Below are 19,703 nucleotides of genomic sequence, written 5' to 3'. Positions count from 1 at the left end.
TGCATTATGAAGACGAAAAAAACATATATACGTCGCACCGGACTATAAGTCGCACATTTTTGAAGGGTTATTCTATCCATAGAATCTGTGATTCTATCTGATAAGCGGCGCGTGGTTACTGCACGACTGCATTGTTTATTTAATAAACGAACAGCTGAGCAGTGATAACGCGCCCTTTGCCCTGTAAGTAGCCTAGTCTGATTATTTTAAATATCTACTACTATCTTTAATACTATCACTATCGTTATTACTAATAGCCTATATTATTATTATAACTAATATTAGTAGCCTATTACTGATGCATTAATCAGTTTGCTTTTAGAATATTTTTACCGGTAGGGCTTATTATCGCCCCATGGCTCTTTCATCTGTGTTATTAAAGCTGTAGTCATCATCGAGGAGTGTCATTCTTCATTTTTGTCGAATTTTATTTCATCAAATCAGAGGTCAAGTAGGCTATAGGTATATCATCTCCAAAGACAGGTACGGTAGTAAAAACAACCGTCTAGTGAAAAAAAAAAAAAACAACAACAGCAACCGCTTTTAAATCCCCTACTTAAATCCTTAAAATGAGTCATTTAACTCATGTCTTGTGTGATCTGATCTCCAATGGTGAAATAAACCGGTTGTGATGAGTACAGTCTGTTATTTTAGAAGATAAATGTAATATATAATTTAATATATAGACTAATAAAAATTAATATTTTATAATATATCACGACATATTACTGTCTGTAACTGTTTGTCACTAAAGCGTTTTCCAAGATCATAATGTCTGATATTATTATTATTATTATTATTATTATTATTATTATTATTTTACACACACAATAAGCGCATGTGCTTTAAGTTATAGTAAACCATCCCCTGCCTTTTTTTTTTTTTGAGTCGCCGGACCCACCCACCTCCTGCGTTCCGGGACCTCCCACTTCACAAATTAAGCACTGCCTAAAATCACTACATAACTTATTTAAATAACTATAGGCCTATCATTAATAATAAAACACAGGTCAATCAAGTTTATCAAGCTGATGATTTCACTCCAAATCAGCAAATCCATTGAATTCCTCATCCTCGGTGTCGCTTCTGAACAACTCTGCCTCCAGCGGCAGATGAAGCGCCGTTTCCTCTTCTTCTGCGTGGCTGTCGTCAGACTCGGTATCAGCTCCAGTTATTCCGCTGTGAAAAAAAAAAAAACATATATACGTCGCACCGGAGTATAAGTCGCATGGCCAGCCGAACCATGAAAAAAAGTTCGACTTATAGTCCGAAAAATACGGTATGTTTGCTTTAAATATTGTACTATAAGGTTTTTAGCTCAAACCCTTCTCTCTCTCTCTCTCTCTCTCTCTCTCTCTCTCTCTCTCTCTCTCTCTCTCTCTCTTTCTCTCTCAGTGTCTTGGTATCAGCTCCAGCTCTTCTTCCTCCTCTCTCTCTGATGTTAGAGAGCGTACTTCAGGCTGACCAGCAGCTGATGGAGAGAACCAAAGCCAAGCTTTTCTCAGCTCTCATATCAGCTCTGCACATTCAGGGCCTTAATGGTGAGGTTGTGACTGGGAGGGGGGGGGAATGGGTAGTCAGAAATAAAGTTAATCCCGAAGTGTAACTAGTATAGACATAATTATAAAAATAAAGTACCTGCAGTTCTAGATGATCTGTTTGCAAGTGTCTGTGTGTGTGTATAGCTTATTGATTATTTACTCAGGAGGAGAGATTACCCAGCTGCCTCAGCTGTTACTGTGTGTATGTGAGACTGTCCAGGATGAGGCTATGGCTTTGATTGACAGTACACGTCACATGATCCAAAAAGGTGACACCCAGGAGGACAGAATGGAGACAGATGCACCATGCAGTGTCCAAAAAGACCAGCGAGACTCTGTGAGTGTGTGGGTGTGGTGCCTCTCTGGCTGGCCATCCAGCTTCTGTAAATTGTCCAGAGAAGTGCTGAATTTGAAAGTGATTCAATCCATTTAAAAAAAAAAATTTCCTCACTCTTTCTCTTGCTGTATAAGGTGTGTGTGTTGGCTCTGCACCTGTCGAAAGAGCTGTGCAGAGCTGATGAGGATGGTGAGCAGTGGCTGCAAGTGATGAGGAAGTTGCCTGTCCTGCCCTCGGTTCTCAGTGCCCTTGAGCTCAGCCTGCGCTCCAAACACAACCTCTACTTCACTGAGGCAGCGCTCCACTTACTGCTCACACTAGCTAGAACTTCACAGGTACCCGTACACACATCACAACTCCATGTATCAATACAAAGAAAAGTCATTTCACTGTATGGACTTATCACCTGCTGTTATGATGATGATTATGCTAAGAAGAAGCATGTCACAATAGCAGCATGTCCGCTAAATTTCATAAATACAACCCCGATTCCAAAAAAGTTGGGACAAGGCCATGTTTACCACTGTGAGACATCCCCTTTTCTCTTTACAACAGTCTGTAAACATCTGGGGACTGAGGAGACAAGTTGCTCAAGTTTAGGGATAGGAATGTTAACCCATTCTCGTCTAATGTAGGATTCTAGTTGCTCAACTGTCTTAGGTCTTTTTTTGTCGTATCTTCCATTTTATGATGCGCCAAATGTTTTCTATGGGTGAAAGATCTGGACTGCAGGCTGGCCAGTTCAGTACCCGGACCCTTCTTCTACGCAGCCATGATGCTGTAATTGATGCAGTATGTGGTTTGGCATTGTCATGTTGGAAAATGCAAGGTCTTCCCTGAAAGAGACGTCGTCTGGATGGGAGCATATGTTGCTCTAGAACCTGGATATACCTTTCAGCATTGATGGTGTCTTTCCAGATGTGTAAGCTGCCCATGCCACACGCACTAATGCAACCCCATACCATCAGAGATGCAGGCTTCTGAACTGAGCACTGATAACAACTTGGGTCGTCCTTCTCCTCTTTAGTCCGAATGACACGGCGTCCCTGATTTCCATAAAGAACTTCAAATTTTGATTCGTCTGAACACAGAACAGTTTTCCACTTTGCCACAGTCCATTTTAAATGAGCCTTGGCCCAGAGAAGACGTCTGCGCTTCTGGATCATGTTTAGATACAGCTTCTTCTTTGAACTATAGAGTTTTAGCTGGCAACGGCGGATGGCACGGTGAATTGCGTTCACAGATAATGTTCTCTGGAAATATTCCTGAGCCCATTTTGTGATTTCCAATACAGAAGCATGCCTGTATGTGATGCAGTGCCGTCTAAGGGCCCGAAGATCACGGGCACCCAGTATGGTTTTCCGGCCTTGACCCTTATGCACAGAGATTCTTCCAGATTCTCTGAATCTTTTGATGATATTATGCACTGTAGATGATGATATGTTCAAACTCTTTGCAATTTTACACTGTCGAACTCCTTTCTGATATTGCTCCACTATTTGTTGGCGCAGAATTAGGGGGATTGGTGATCCTCTTCCCATCTTTACTTCTGAGAGCCGCTGCCACTCCAAGATGCTCTTTTTATACCCAGTCATGTTAATGACCTATTGCCAATTGACCTAATGAGTTGCAATTTGGTCCTCCAGCTGTTTCTTTTTTGTACCTTTAACTTTTCCAGCCTCTTATTGCCCCTGTCCCAACTTTTTTGAGATGTGTTGCTGTCATGAAATTTCAAATGAGCCAATATTTGGCATGAAATTTCAAAATGTCTCACTTTCGACATTTGATATGTTGTCTATGTTCTATTGTGAATACAATATCAGTTTTTGAGATTTGTAAATTCCGTTTTTATTTACAATTTGTACTTTGTCCCAACTTTTTTGGAATCGGGGTTGTAGAATAATATTGCTTTCACAAAGCCATAACGAGTGCAAGCGACAGAACGGCTTGAACTGTTTGCGCTTGTCCTCCGGTTCTGTAGGGTGCTGCAGCAGTCGCAGGCGCCGGTGTGATTCAGAGCGTCTGTCTGCCTCTTCTCAGTGTGTACGAAGGCCCGGCTAACGGAGCCACACAGGTACCCATTTCACTTCCTGTCCTGTTTTCCCCCCATCTATATCTTAACAGCCATTTCAATACTTCAATAATCATCGAGCAAACTTAATCTGAGTTTATAATGATGGCGGATTGAGTATTTTTAAATGACTCATTTCCAAAACGTAGCCTTTTGATTCCCTCAAACTGTGTTTATAGAATTCTTCTGCTTATCTGTTCATTGATTTGATTGATTGCTTTGTTAGCTACATAGCACAATTAATATACATTAGGCAAGGCAAGTTTATTTATATAGCACATTTCATACACAATGGCAGTTCAATGTGCTTTACAGAAGTAAAAACAAAAACAGTATACAATGGAGAAATAAAATTACATAAAATAATTTTATTTTTATTCTAAAACAATTAATTAAAAGAATTAAAAGAAACATTAGAAATTGCAATAGTAATTTATAATAGTAATACATTAGAAATGGCAATAGTTTAAACTTTAAAGGGAAACCTGAATAAGGAGTAAGGAGGAGTAGAGAACGAGGATAAAGACTTGTAGAATCTACGGCAAGGCGTATTGGAGTCGCATCCAAATTCTTTACCCAAAATCACACTTTTTGTTGGTTTTTCCTTTAATTTGTCACCCATCTACACACTACCGTTCAAAAGTTTGGGGTCACTTTGAAATTTCCTTATTTTTGAAAGAAAAGCACTGTTCTTTTCAATGAAGATCACTTTAAACTAATCAGAAATGCACTCTATACATTGCTAATGTGGTAAATGACTATTCTAGCTGCAAATGTCTGGTTTTTGGTGCAGTATCTCCATAGGTGTATAGAGGCCCATTTCCAGCAACTCTCACTCCAGTGTTCTAATGGTACAATGTGTTTGCTCATTGCCTCAGAAGGCTAATGGATGATTAGAAAACCCTTGTACAATCATGTTAGCACAGCTGAAAACAGTTTAGCTCTTTAGAGAAGCTATAAAACTGACCTTCCTTTGAGCAGATTGAGTTTCTGGAGCATCACATTTGTGGGGTCGATTAAATGCTCAAAATGGCCAGAAAAATGTCTTGACTATATTTTCTATTCATTTTACAACTTATGGTGGTAAATAAAAGTGTGACTTTTCATGGAAAACAAAATTGTCTGGGTGACCGCAAACTTTTGAACGGTAGTGTAAAAGTGTAAAGGAAATAAGCTGTTGAAAACGATAACAAAAGGTAGGTTTGAAACTTTCTGATGCTCATATTTTAGCACCTTAACATCGCTTTTTCTCTCTCTTGGTCCCCTTGCTTTTGAAACCCTTTTTTCCTCTCTTAGGCATTCTCCCGTAAGCCTGTAGATGCCCCGTCCTGGCCTGGTGTGTATCGGCTCTGTCTGTCTCTGATGGAGAGTCTGCTCAAGACACTGCGCTACAACTTCATCAATGAAGCACTCGACTTTGTTGGAGTTCACCAAGAGCGTATCCTCCAGGTGTGTCCATGTTACAAATTGCTGCAGTATAAAGGCCAATTTATGCTGACAACCCAGTCCTCGCAGATAGCATCGCAGACAGTGTCTGCGTAGCCCCCCCACCTTCGCAGACGCTCTGCGCGCACCTCCCAAAAATTGTGACCACCGCAGAAGCCTCGCAGACAGCGTCGCAGACAAGAGGGCTCTGATTGGTCCACTCTACATCCGCTGTACACGCACTTCCGCTTCCCTACTTTCCCGGTTTGGTTTGTTTTCATGACCGCCATTTTTAAAAACACGAGCGAAGATGGAGCAGCATGAAGAGCGGTTGATTGAGGAAGTGAGGAAGTACGTACATCTATACGACTCCAGTTCTAGTCATTATAAAAAAAAAAGTTCTAGTCATTATAAGTAACCAGAGGATAAACACTCCACTAACCACACCCACCGACTACTCCTAGCGATTTCGCGACTTCGCTCCCCCTTGCGTTGTGGCGGTGAATAACATCGCGCACGCCTATTACTCCCCGCTCAACGATAAATTACAACTGTCTGCGAAAAGCTATCTGCGAAAGCCTTGTCGCAAGAGCATGCAGAGGTCTTAAGAGGGACAAAACGCTTCTGTCATTGGAAAATGGATCAACTTCAGGAACTAAGAACTCTGTTGCTGATTATTTTCCTACAGCAACACACACTACGGCGTTTTACTGCTAACTTAAGTTGATCCTCGTCGACAAATCAGCACAGTGCTACCTACCATGCTTCTCCTCCATTGACTTTCATTTAGAGAGTTGAGCTTCTAGTCTCTCTGTTAGTCTCTAGTCTCTCATTTGCTTCAAACAGTGTCCGGTTTTCCACAGCGACAGGCATTGGTTCTACACCATTCCGTCAGATGATATACAGTTTATTGCGGCTGAGACTGATAGCGTCTCAGTGATTGTAGTGAAGATGTGACCGAGATATTTAGATATTGTGTACTATGTGTGTTTTCAGTGTTTGAGTGCAGTGCGTACAGTGCAGTCTTTAGCATGTCTGGATGAAGCCGATCACACAGTGGGTTTCCTGCTGCAGCTGTCCAGTTTCTGTAAAGAGTGGCACTTTCACCTGCCACAGCTGCTCAGAGATGTGCAGGTACACACACACACACGCACAGAGCTTTCCAACTACTATAGAGCTGGCATATACATTTGGGATTGTGGGGCCACAAATTTTTTACAAGTTCACCAGGAATGTAGCAACCCATGGCTCCAAAATTGCTCTTTCACACAGTGCTGGTCACAATGAAATTCACTCTTACACAGTGCAAGGATTTTATTTCAAGTTTGCTGAAATAATTATAATAGTAAGTGGAATTTAAATAATTCCACTTCTGGAGGAAGCCATGGCCAAATGGCTAGAGAAGCAGCTTTGGGACCAAAAGGTCGTCGAGTTGATTCCCTTGGACCAGCAGGAATGCATACATGTCAACCTTTGGTCAATCAAACCTGTATAACCAACCTCCAAAATCCGTATTTCCCTTATAAAATCCGTATAAGATGCAAATTGAAATAATTTACCTAAAATTTGAATGATAATTAACAATGATATATCCAAGTTACTTTTTATTCAATATTAATAACAATAAACCTTCAGAATGAATACAAAGCTCCAATGTTCGACAGAAACACAAAGTGTCACTCTAATGTTCTGAATTGTACTCCATGACAGCTTTTTTTAGCAGTCTGCACCAATACCTCACTAGGCTGCATGTCACAGCAAGTGTCTGTGTTGATCTTGCCGGAGTGCCCATTCAGAATCTTTTCAGTCGCTATTGAAAGTCGCTCAGGTGGAAATACGCGTTTCAGACAAAATGTTACTTCCCGGTTAGCGGGATTCTCGCAATGCGGTGTGCGCATGATCAAAAGTGGAACGAAGTCTCGCTACCACAAGATAACGCGCGATTTCATAAGACTCTTTACTGGCTGTCTGTGGTGTACAGTACGTTTGTAAATGAATGTTATGCGCTCTTTTATCATCGTGGGAATTGATTATAGCTCAAAATAAATATTGAAGTTTTTTTAAAGAATCCGTATAACTTTATTTGTACACCCGTATACTACGTTTATTGAATCAAATCCGTATAAAATACGGACATTCCGTATAGGTTGACATGTATGGGAATGGCTGAAGTGCCTTTGAGCAAGGCACCTAACTCCTAACTGCTCCCCAGGCTGCTCTGGGTATATTGTACGTCGCTCTGGATAAGAGCGTCTGAATGCCAGTAACATCATGTAATTTAGCTTTAAAGGACAACATGAATAACTGCAGGAAGAGGAAATGCTTACACAACAGTTTGTTTTTTTTTATCCATTAAAGAAAATTAATCTAAAAAAAGACTTTTGAGCACGTTCTTGTGCAGCTGATTATAAAAATGGCGAAATGACTAGTGATGAACGTGTTAGTTAAGAAGTCTTTGGAACTCTTAGTACACACAAAAGATGTACCTCATTCTCATCTCATTATCTCTAGCCGCTTTATCCTGTCCTACAGGGTCGCAGGCAAGCTGGAGCCTATCCCAGCTGACTACGGGCGAAAGGCGGGGTACACCCTGGACAAGTCGCCAGGTCATCACAGGGCTGACACATAGACACAGACAACCATTCACACTCACATTCACACCTACGCTCAATTTAGAGTCACCAGTTAACCTAACCTGCATGTCTTTGGACTGTGGGGGAAACCGGAGCACCCGGAGGAAACCCACGGGGAGAACATGCAAACTCCGCACAGAAAGTCCCTCGCCAGCCACAGGGCTCGAACCCGGACCTTCTTGCTGTGAGGCGACAGTGCTAACCACTACACCACCGTGCTGCCCCAAAGATATACCTGTGTGTTTAAAACATGTTTTGTTCAAGCTCTTTCAAACTTTTTTTTTTTTGCCTTGCAGGTGAATCTCTGCTACCTGTGTCAGACATGTACATATCTTTTGCACAGCAAGAAAATGTTACACCACTACCTCCAGGTGAGACACGCACAATTAAATAAACCTACCCAAGTGTTATACCAGAGTTACTTTTGTTTTCTGAACCTTGCGCTTCTCCTCACAGGCAAAAAATGGGGAAGCTCTACCGCAGAGGCCCCGCTCACAGCAAGCTCTACAGCCCGTCTCGAAAGAGCAGCCGTCAGTTGGAGAGCGAGAACGGGAGGAGGTGGAGTCTAAAGCTCTGCAGGCGGTACAGTGCAGCCTTCTGAAGATTCTCAGCAAAACTCTGGCGACGTTACAACACTTTACACCAGACTCCTGCCAAATCCTGTTAGACCAGGTACACACACTAATTAATAAATAGGAAAAGAACTGTTGGTTTTTTTTTTTTTTTTATTGTCTTGTTAAAAATTCTTAACTTGTCCGAAATTATATTTTGATGTCAAACTATTGAGTTTCAAAAGTGTAACCAAGCTTTTATCATCAGTCTGCATTAACGCAGTTATTTGTACTGCATACAAGCATGTATATGTGTAGTTCGTTTCAACAGTCTAATAATTTCCCCTAACTTAAGGTACTTACAACCCCAGGTTTTAATTTGTGTGTCTCTGTTAGTCTATGGACCTTGCGGAGTACAGGACTTTGTTTGTGCTGAGTTTTACGACACCAGCCTTTGATTCAGATGTTGCTCCATCGTTTGGGACTCTGCTGGCCACCATCAATGTGGCACTGAGCATGCTGGGAGAGGTAGTGTATTCAAATCAGCTTCAGTACATCCGTTATCTCTCACCGATCTGGTTCTTGCCTCATAAAGTAAACATCCGTTACTGTCTAAAGCACGCACATGTCTGATTCCAGTTGCCATGTGATATTGCAGTAAATATCAAAAATTACACTAATAACAAAACCACAGAAATGGAACACATTCAAGGAATAGATTTTAAAATGATAACTTTTACATTTGCACCTTGCTTACATTAAATCGTACTCTTTTTAAATTTATTGTATAAGAAAAGCATTGACACTACTTCTTCTAATAGAGTTTCTAGTTTGCTAGTTTACATTGTAGCATCAGCCACATAAAGTTTTGATTATTAATCAGTAGCGTAAAATAGTATCTATTGTCTAAGACACTTATTTATATTTCATATGAAAACGTCTATGTAAATGAATACATAGAAAGCCTGGCCAGGCGCTGAACGTTCTTCTGCCTTCACTTTAAGAGAAATTCAGGGCGAGCATGAACCTAGGAAGTCTATAAGGTTCTTCCCTGTCACTCACCCTGTCACTGTCACACGCACATACCTTCTCACTCCCTATCCTATGGATATAGTCCCTTTAAATCACGTCCCCGGTTTTTTTTGAATGGAGATGCGGAAAGAGGAATGAATGGGGGTAGATGGAAGCCGGTGCACCAACATTCTGATATCCTCCAGAATTCTTTAATGGTCCGAAATAAATTGAATGCTACATGTTGATGGATTACTTTGTTCTTCTACGCCCTTTTTGAGGAATGTACTGTCGGACTTAAACCAACATCTGAAGAGGTGAGATCGCTCCTTTTTTTTTTTCCCCTATTTTTGCTGGCGGGATTGTTTTAGTTTTTGTAAAGCGCACGGGCGGTGCGCGGTCTTGGCAGTGTTTGGACTAAAGACTCTGCCCTAAGGGCTATTCTCTCACACTCTCTCTCTCTCTCTCACTCTCACTTTGCACCATTGCACAATAAATATTCACATTGAAAATATTTTGTAAGCGCGTTTCATGAACCAAGTTATAGAATTTGTTGACAACTCACATCGAGTTCGTTACAACATGATTCAACATGTACCACCCACTAAACGTGTGTATTTGCTTTTCTGTAATTTTTTTTCTTTTTCTCACAGGTAGAGAAAAAGAAGGAACCAGTGGTGTCATCTGAGGAAACGCAAGCCATGAAGTAAGGAGAAAATTGAACATGGCACAGGCAGACCTTTTAAACATCCAGCCAACACTTCATACTGTTTAGGAGTGTAAACATTGCTTAATCAGATGTGGGAGTTTTCTTATTAACTATTAGATTTGATTTGGATAGTGCGTTTAACGATAGAAATTGTCACAAAGCGGCTTTACTCTGAAATCAATTTCCAACATAGCCAAGAATATTTGAAATGACTGATAGCATTTGCTATTGGGACTTTTGGAAGAGAAAACCCTGAAGGTTTGAGGTTAAATTCTGTCTAGATTAGCCAAATTAAAAACTGGGTTTTGGGAAGCATCCTAAAAATTAATTTATTCCACTTAGTTTTGTTTTTTCTTTTATTTGGCAGGTTTGTTTCGATTTTAACCCTTGCTTGCCTTCTTTAGGTCCTTGTTGATGTTTTCGATGGAGAACTGTTTCTACGTGTTGATCTCGCAGGCCATGCGATGTTTAAAAGATCCGACTGTTCTGCCCCGAGACAAACAGAGAGTTAAACAGGAGCTCAGCTCTGAACTGGTAAGTCTATTTTGAGGTTTCCAGCTGCCAGTTTTCACATGAACCACCAAATAGAGGTACGAGGGACTAAAATGTTTCATGCGCTGCCGCTCGAATATCATATACACTGCTTGGCCAAAATAGTCATACCCACTAATATTTTGTTGTACCGCTTTTAGCTTTGATTGTGGCACTGTTTCAACAACCTTATGAAACATCGTGACCGTTATTTCCATCCAGAGTTGCATTAAATTTTCACCGAGATCTTGCCTTGATGAGAGGGGAGTCGAACCACTCCATAAAGTCTTCTCCAGCACATCCTAAAGACTTTCAGTGGGGTTGGGGTCGGGACTCTGTGGTGGCCAATTCATGTGTGAAAACGATTCCTCATGCTCCCTGAACCCGTCTTTCGCAATTTGAGCCTGATGAATTCTGGCATTGTTGTCCTAGAATATGAGCATGCCATCAAGGAAGAAACAAATCCATTGATGAGAGAACCTGGTCCTTCGGGTCATCAGCTGACTTCATTTTATTGCCCCATAATGTTGCTGAGCCTCTATGGAATCAATTTTGTGCCAAAATGTTCATACAATACTTTTGAAATATCAAACAAAAACGATAAATCAAAATTCAAAAAAAAATTTTTTTTATAGTCAATTTTTTTTAGACTGGCAAACAAATTATTCATGTAATCGTGCAAAATATCAGTCTATTACTCCTCAGAAACCTTTTATTTTTGTTCCGCGTCTCAGTTTTGTTTGACGTAATTTATTTTGGTTGCGATTCCAGCTTTCTCGTTTGCGCTCCCTGACTTTTTGCTTGCAGTTTTGGCACAAACTTCACGTGTGGGTGGGCTGTCCAGGAATGCATTCCCATTGGCTAACTTGTGTTTGACTGACAGCTACGCTCAGCCATTCCCTCGGAGGCTGTTGCGGCCATTTCCTACTCGGATTTTGGCGGACTGTTTGACGAGTGACCGATCCATTGACGGTAAACAAGGATCGAGTGGACTTGTGTACTACTGCAACACATACAACACATTTGTCCCGTACTTACACTTTGTTGAATTAATTCAATATCATAGTCGCCACTGAAGTCCACTCGATCCTTGTTTACCGTCAATGGATCGGTCACTCGTCAAACAGTCCGCCAAAATCCAAGTAGGAAATGGCCCCAACAGCCTCCGGGGGAATGGCTGAGCGTAGCTGTCAGTCAAACACAAGTTAGCCAATGGGAATGCGTTCCTGGACAGCCCACCCACACGTGAAGTTTGTGCCAAAACTGCAAGCAAAAAGTCAGGGAGCGCAAACGAGAAAGCTGGAATCGCACCCAAAATAAATTACGTCAAACAAAACTGAGAAAGACGCGGAACAAAAATAAAAAGTTTCTGAAGAGTAATAGACTGATATTTTGCACGATTACACAAATAATTTGTTTGCCAGTCTAAAAAAAATAGATTTTTTTTTTTTTTTTTTTTTTTTTTTTTTGATTTATCGTTTTTGTTTGATATTTCAAAAGTATTGTATGAACATTTTTGGCACAAAATTGATTCCATAAGCCTCGACCTGACCGACTGAAGCAACCCCAGATCATAACATTGCTTTCAGAGGCTTGTACAGTGGCCACTATGCATGAAGTGTGCATTGGTTTACGCGCTTTCCTTCTTAACCTGATTTTTCAAGTTTTCCAGAGTTACAAGTATTTTCCTCAGAAATACTTAATTTTACTCTATTTTGAGTGTAAAGAGTAAAACTTGGCATTGTAGTGAGGGCAAAATTACAGAGTAATTGAGTTGGTTGTGGTTTCTGAACTGAGTAAAATAGTACAAGAGTTAATTTCAAGACACACTGAATGGAGTCAAATACCAGATAAATGAAGCTGTTGTAAAAAGCAGTTTTAGAACTATGTTGGAATGTGTGGAAAAAAAACATGACCTTACCCATTGTGACAAACCATTTTGATCACCTTGACCTGATGGGATTAAGGGATGGCAGTGGGAGGGTTTTTCACTCTTCTCATTGAATGGAATTGAATTTTTTTTTTTTTTTACCCTTCTCATTGAATGCCCCTTCCCACTGCCAACCCTTTATCCCAAAACAATAGGACATAAATTTTTGATGGCCAGTTAATTGTCCAAATCAGTGGAGCAGATTTAAAGTTTTTGTGCTTGATACATTCCGAAGACTGAACAGAATCACCTCAAGTGATCAAAACGGTTCGTCACAATGGGTAAGGTCATGTTTTTATTCGCACATTCCAACACAGTTCTAAAACTGCTTTTTTACAACATCTTCATTTATCTGTTATTTTTTTAAAAAGTACAATCACAACATACATGCTCCATAGATATTATTGTAACTAAACTTGTCATATGACTTTGACAATACTGCTTAGATTTGTTGAAATTGACAACAAAATCCGAGTACGCCAAAATCATCAGAGTACCAGAAAATTCCCTGAGACCCAAGAGGGTTAATGAATGTGGCCTGCCTTTGGCCCACTAGCTTCATATCTGACCTGTTCCCGCCTACAAGGAAGTTTAAAAATGCTTGTTTCTGATTTTTCTTCCCAGTACACACCTCTACCACCACACACAGAAATGTGTTAAAACCATTTAATTAAATCCATCTTAAGCTATGTTGTAAATTCCCAAGTCATGACTTCAATTTTTTTTTCTTCCCCCATTCATGTTCCCAGAGCACACTGTTGTCGACGTTGTACAGGTTTTTTCGGCGAGGCTCTCCTTCGTCCCCCGCCACCGGACTTCTGCCTTCCCCCCAGACCAAACCCACCACTCCTGGGTCAAAAGTCACGCAAGAGGGCCAGGAACCATTCATTCAGCTTGTCCAGGCTTTCGTACGGCATGTCCAACGCTAGGCACACATGCTAAGTCATCGTCATTTGAATTGTAGACCATTTCATTCAGTCTTAAGAAAGACCCACATGCTCACTGTGACATTACTCAGTTCTTCTGTTGGTTTCTACGTTCTTTTTTCGTGCCAAAGCATTGCTGTAATAAGTCGCTATCTATCTACATATAAACCACACAGATTAGATGGTAGATGCATTTGTAATCATTAAAGTTGCTTATGTAAAGCTTTGGTTGAATTATTTAAGGTGCTCCAGTCAGTTTTATAACTAAAATGATCCAGTATTGTATCGAGAGGCCTAGTTTTATAGGCTAGTTTTATATAACTGATCTGACTCCGTTTTAACAAATTATAGTCACTAGTACTTCTTCAATTTGTTAAATGTGTATGGTTTCTTATTAGTCAGCTTGTAGGCCAATCAAAATGTGTGTGGAGGCAAATTAATGATCTCGAGTCTGACACAGTTCTCTCAGAAATGCTATTTCTAGCAATAAATCAATGCTAATGGGGACCGTTTATTCAATTTTAAAACCAGGTCACGTTTATACATATTGATTTTGTATTATTTGTGGTTACTAATACACACGCAGTGTTCTGAGAGCAAATTAACGACATCCCTGACCAGGATAAAGGTGGTTACTAAAGATGAAAGAATGAATGAATATTAGCGTTTTTGACTACTGTCTACCATTTTGACAGACTTTTTTTTTTTTTTAATAATAATATACTTATCTAGGAACCTTGCTCTAACCTGCTCCGTGTACCTTTTACTATTTCATGGCTGGTATATTTTAGTACAATTTGTTTACATATGTTAAAATATACACATTCACGATTCTTTATGCCTTTTGTATATTTCAGTGTTATTGTCTTATTGGAGTGTTTGAACAAAAAAAAAAGGAATTTTTGTCATTGGAGTACGTTTATATAATAAAGAATTTATAGTATGTTCTAGACTTCTTGTTAAGAATATGAATCTGCATGCTTTCAGGTCATCTTGAAGACTTTTTCCTCATGATAAACAAAAGTTGGGAAGATTTAAATCCCCCCCCATTCAAGCTTTTCAATTTATCATAATATTAATCTTGGAATTGCCAGGGACAACAAAGGGAGCCGACACTGCAAACTCGGTGAATTGATGAAGGATTAAATTCTTATTCTTAATCTCGATTCAATGTAAACTTGGATGAGGATGTCATCAAGCGCAGTAAGGAATTAATTAAGGGATGTTTTACAATCAGGGTACAAAGTTTGTGTCACAGGGGTCCAAAATTCAAATTGATTCAAACTGGTTCTTGTACCAGTTTTTAAGTGAAGGACAAGTTAAAGAACAGATTTCAGGTAATTTTTTTGACATATGTGTATGGTAGTTTTGTTGTAATCTGCTCTAAGATGGGAGAAACAAATGAAGTGATTCTCGGAGAGGACTTTTTTTTTTTTTTGACAATTCAGAATCCACTACTTCCGTAGTGCTTTTAAATATAAGGCTGTAAGCTTTGTGTTAGTTGTCTCTAATATTTATGTCCCAATATCTTGACCACATTTTAGGATGAAAATAATCATTTTAGATATGTTATTTTATAGTGAAAAATTAGCTGTCTCGGAGAGGACATTTTTTTTGACACAATTGCATACTAATTTGATCAAAATAGTCTGAAAACTTACTGGCATTCAACATTAAAACTTAACTATGTTTCCAATGATATGGAACCAAATATTTGTTTGATGGTATAAAGAATGATTTAAGTGCATCCCTTTTGGAGCTACCTGTGGTCAAAAAAGCACTTTTTCTAAATGACACGAGTAATTTTGCTAAATATGACACATATTGCCATACATTCACCAAAAATAACGTTATCACCAAATTTTTTTTTGCATGGTAAATAGAGCTATCACAGGGCTACAATAAACAACCAAGTTTATTTAGTCAAGCCTTTTGATATTGAAGATGAGTGTTAAATGTGATTTTTAGCTTGCGTACCCTGATTGTAAAACAACCCTCAATATAACTACTGACTACACTGGAGTCTCTGCACAGCTCTGAGGGGCTACACTTGATCTTACTCTTCAAATCATAGACCATGTGGCAATCTGTGATTGTCTGTGATTCAGTTGAGGACCAGTCTTTAGCTTGATTAAATAAAATCATGCCGTCTGGTTATGTGATCCTTTGAGAGTCTCCCACTCAAGGCCAGTAATGCTTTTGTCACTGTGAATATACGGATATGGAGACCACTGAGGACCGTTAAGTTTCTGTCTAAAACTACTCTGTCTTTCTAATGTGTAACACGTACACTCACTAGCCACTTTATTTAAATACACCTGCTGTTTGATGCAGTTATCCATGGTAGCTGCTGGGTCTTAAAAGTCTTTAAAAAAGTCTTAAATTTAATATTCCAAAATTAAGGCCTTAAAAAGTCTTAAATTGCTTTGCCCAAGTCTTAATTTTTTAAACAAAGGTCTTAAATTTACTCATACTATTCTATGATGTGAAAATGTGGGTTTTGCGTAACATCAGTGAATTTCTTGGGGTATGTGCAAAGAAAGAAACAATATTGATACATTTTCGCACCGGCGCAATCGTCGGAGTCCATGGTGGAGAGGAGACTCTGTGAATCGCAGCATGGGGAAGTGTCGTTTTAATCAGCAGTGGTTTTCAGATGAAAGATATCAGTGATTGGGTGAGGGAGGTTCCTGGAAGTGACGTTGAAGCAAGATGCTGTGTTTGTCGAAAGACCTTCAAGTTGTCCACTATAGGTCATTTCGCTTTCGAGTCTCACATGAAGAGCTCAAAGCACATTGCATCTGCCCTCCACCGCCACCAGCCCATCACTCAGTTCTGCACGGTTCGATCTCCGAATGCACCTGGAGTTGGCACTAGCACCACTGTCGAACGTCAGCAGCATCAGCCAAGCCAGACATCATTGGCAAGGCTAGCAACAACACAAGGGCCGAGCAGTGGCATGATGGGTGTCGGTGGAACCCCGACACTTTGGGCAGAGGTGCTCTGGATTTTAAAAACAATTATGGAACACCACTCGTACAGCTCGAATGAGGGCATAAGCGAACTCTTTAAGGCTGTGTTCCCAGTCTCAGAACTCGCTACAACATTCTCCTGTGGAGAAAACAAAACGTCTTGCATAACAAAATTCGGTCTTGCTCCTTATATAACGAAGGAGTTGGTCAAAGACGTTAACGAGGCAAGTGGTGGATTTATCTCATTGTGTCTCTTATCTATCCACCTCCACATCTATGTCTTCCCTCCCTCCCTTGTTTACTAGGAGTATTTACATTTCTTTTTATTCTTCAAAATGTAAAATGGTTGAAGCAAGGTGAATGCTGGGAAAGTAAGACAAAGAGTTTGTCTGTTTATCATCTCTGGGTGCATGGTCATAATTAGTTCAGAGACAGTTCTTTAGACCTTGAGTTGGGCCCTCAGTTTGGCTTTTTGGCTGGTGAGTGCACACCATTGTACCATTGGTACGCCAATTGCATTTTTGTACACCTTTAAGAGACTTTAGGCTTACCTCTTTTCTATCGATCTATCTATCTCTATCTCTCTTCCCATCTATCCCCCTCGTCTCTTATCTATCTATGCCCCTCTGTATCTCTCTCCCTCCCTCGTTTACAAGGGTACAAAATGTAAAATGGTTGAAGCAAGTGCTGGGAAACTAAGACAAAGAGTTTGTCTGTTTAGAGTGTTGTGAATGTTTTGATATTTTATTTTTAAAAAAATACACCCACATCACTTTTTTATTTTAAGTATCATCTCTGGGTGCGAGTTTGCATGTTCTCCCCGTGTCCGTGTGGGTTTCCTCCGGGTGCTCCGGTTTCCCCCACAGTCCAAAGACATGCAGGTTAGGTTAACTGGTGACTCTAAATTGACCGTAGGTGTGAATGTGAGTGTGAATGGTTGTCTGTGTCTATGTGTCAGCCCTGTGATGACCTGGCGACTTGTCCAGGGTGTACCCCGCCTTTCGCCCGTAGTCAGCTGGGATAGGCTCCAGCTTGCCTGCGACCCTGTAGAAGGATAAAGCGGCTAGAGATAATGAGATGAGATGAGATGAGATCTCTGGGTGCATGGTCATAATTAGTTCAGAGACAGTTCTTTAGGCCTCGAGTGAGGCCCTCAGTTTGGCTTTCTGACTGGTGAGTGCACACCTTTGGCATTAATGTGTTGGTATGCCTATTGCATTTTTGTGTACCTTTAAGGCCATGACGTGGACCCTACGTTGTGCTCCTTTCTTCCAGGTTTAGACTTGTTTTTTTGTCTTGAATGTGAAGATTCGACAAGCAATGCACATAATGACTTTTAAGTATATAACTTTTATAATAAAAGTATTTTTACTTGAAACATTTGTCATTATTGGGAATTTGATCTGGTGTTCTATGACCGCATAATGGGTGCGATGTAGGTCTTAATTCTCATTTAAGTGGTCTTAAAAAGGTCTTAAATTTATGGTGGTCAAACCTGGGGAAACCCTGTTATCTAATCAGCCGATCCTTTGACAGCAGCACGATGCATAAAGTCATGCAGATACAAATCAAGCGCTTCAGTTAATGTTTACTTCAAACATCAGAACTGGGAAAAATTGTGATCTTTGTGACTTTCACTGTGGCATGGGTGTTGGTGCCAGATGGACTGGGTTGAGTATTTCAGAAACTGCTGATCTCCTGGGGTTTTCATACACAACAGTCTCTAGGGTTTACACAGAATGGTGCAAAAAACAGAAAACATTGAGTGAGCGACAGTTCTATGGGTGGAAACACCTTGTTGATAAGAGAGGTCAGAAGAAAGTGGTCAGATTTGGTTTGAGCTGCTTGGAAGGATATAGGTCTACAACCGTGGTGAGCAGAAAAGCATCTCAGCATGCAGTAGCAGAAGACCACATTGGGTTCCACTCCTGCCAGCCAAGAACAGGAATCTTAGAATCAAAAACAAGTTCCTATTAAAGTGGCCGGTGCGTGTATTTCCTAAGAATGAAGTAGGCCTTTTCTGTCTAATTTGGGAGAAATCTAGATGTCCTCTTGCTGGAATTAGATGTCAACACCCCTGAGATCCCCTGTAATTCAAACACTGATTAAAAAGAAAGTGGGTGACAGCACTAAGGTTTCTTCATAGTTACGTAATCAAAATTCTGAGACAAAAAGTAACATTTTGAACACCAACTGAATGCCAGTAGAATCTGTTAAATACTAGTTAAAGTTCTACCTAGCTGTTTCTTATTTCAGATAATACTTGTTCATGACTCAGACTAGAGCTAGACATAAGTAATTTTTTTTTTTACCAGAAAGTCAAGTTGAGTTTTGTAATTTGTCAATTTTGTCCTTACAATATAAGAACAATACAAACAACATATTCTTATGTAATCACTAAGTATAATAAAGATATATAAAGCAATGTAAAGAAAAAGTTTGTGTTTTCACACACTTTTCAAAAGCTGTTATAAAAATCATCTCTGATATGACATCCCTCTCTTTGACATTTCCATGAGGCTGAGAGAAATTAGGAGTAATTTTTACTTTCCTTAAGTATATACTTTATGTATTTATCAAGGATTTTTCAAAATTTATTTATAATTGATTATAATAAAATATTTATTCCTTACATTTTTATTGAGAACGTTCAAGCCTATATAGTACACTTTGCGGGGGGAAAAAAGTCTTTTGAACACTTTACATACACTCTTCATGTGGCAATATTGGGCTTTCAATAATGTCTTTGAAACGTTCTTTGTCTCAGGAAGAATGATTGTACAACATATGTCTTTAATAGAAAAAAAATAATTTGGTGCACAAGTTTTAATTTATTTTGGGTTTTCTGAAATCAACACAGTCCAAATTATACATGATGTTCATCCTTCGGGGTCGAAGATGACCCTGACTTCAATTTGGTGGGTGGTGGTTGTGGGTCCGGAGGTGACTGATGAAGCCAATCCAGGCTTTGAAGGTACGCCCACATGTCGGGCACCCATGAGTAGGTGCTGTAGTGGGGGTGGCGATAGTTCGAGCCTTCTGCGCAGTTCGTTTCTTCTGGGCCTT

At 39.9% G+C, this 19,703-nt stretch overlaps 1 protein-coding gene across 2 annotated transcripts in view; it reads left to right on the top strand.

The window, feature by feature from the left end:
• The window catches only part of nup188 (nucleoporin 188), a 93,960-nt gene extending 79,345 nt beyond the window's left edge, over nucleotides 1–14,615 (top strand). For both annotated transcript variants that reach the window (XM_060935610.1, XM_060935609.1), the window contains exons 32-43: nucleotides 1,396–1,541; nucleotides 1,706–1,878; nucleotides 2,013–2,213; nucleotides 3,860–3,952; nucleotides 5,246–5,398; nucleotides 6,371–6,508; nucleotides 8,304–8,378; nucleotides 8,464–8,679; nucleotides 8,955–9,086; nucleotides 10,223–10,275; nucleotides 10,683–10,812; nucleotides 13,489–14,615. In XM_060935610.1, coding sequence (XP_060791593.1) covers nucleotides 1,396–1,541; nucleotides 1,706–1,878; nucleotides 2,013–2,213; nucleotides 3,860–3,952; nucleotides 5,246–5,398; nucleotides 6,371–6,508; nucleotides 8,304–8,378; nucleotides 8,464–8,679; nucleotides 8,955–9,086; nucleotides 10,223–10,275; nucleotides 10,683–10,812; nucleotides 13,489–13,668 — 1,690 coding nt within the window. In that variant the 3' untranslated portion in view covers nucleotides 13,669–14,615. The remainder of the gene's footprint in view (nucleotides 1–1,395; nucleotides 1,542–1,705; nucleotides 1,879–2,012; nucleotides 2,214–3,859; nucleotides 3,953–5,245; nucleotides 5,399–6,370; nucleotides 6,509–8,303; nucleotides 8,379–8,463; nucleotides 8,680–8,954; nucleotides 9,087–10,222; nucleotides 10,276–10,682; nucleotides 10,813–13,488) is intronic.
• Nucleotides 14,616–19,703: the final 5,088 nt, after the last annotated feature.

The sequence above is a fragment of the Neoarius graeffei genome, chromosome 12, assembly GCF_027579695.1.
Source record: "Neoarius graeffei isolate fNeoGra1 chromosome 12, fNeoGra1.pri, whole genome shotgun sequence".
In the NCBI taxonomy this organism is placed as follows: Eukaryota; Metazoa; Chordata; class Actinopteri; order Siluriformes; family Ariidae; genus Neoarius; species Neoarius graeffei.
Note: the sequence above shows the minus strand (reverse complement) of the source record. Positions and strands in the feature narration are given on the sequence as shown.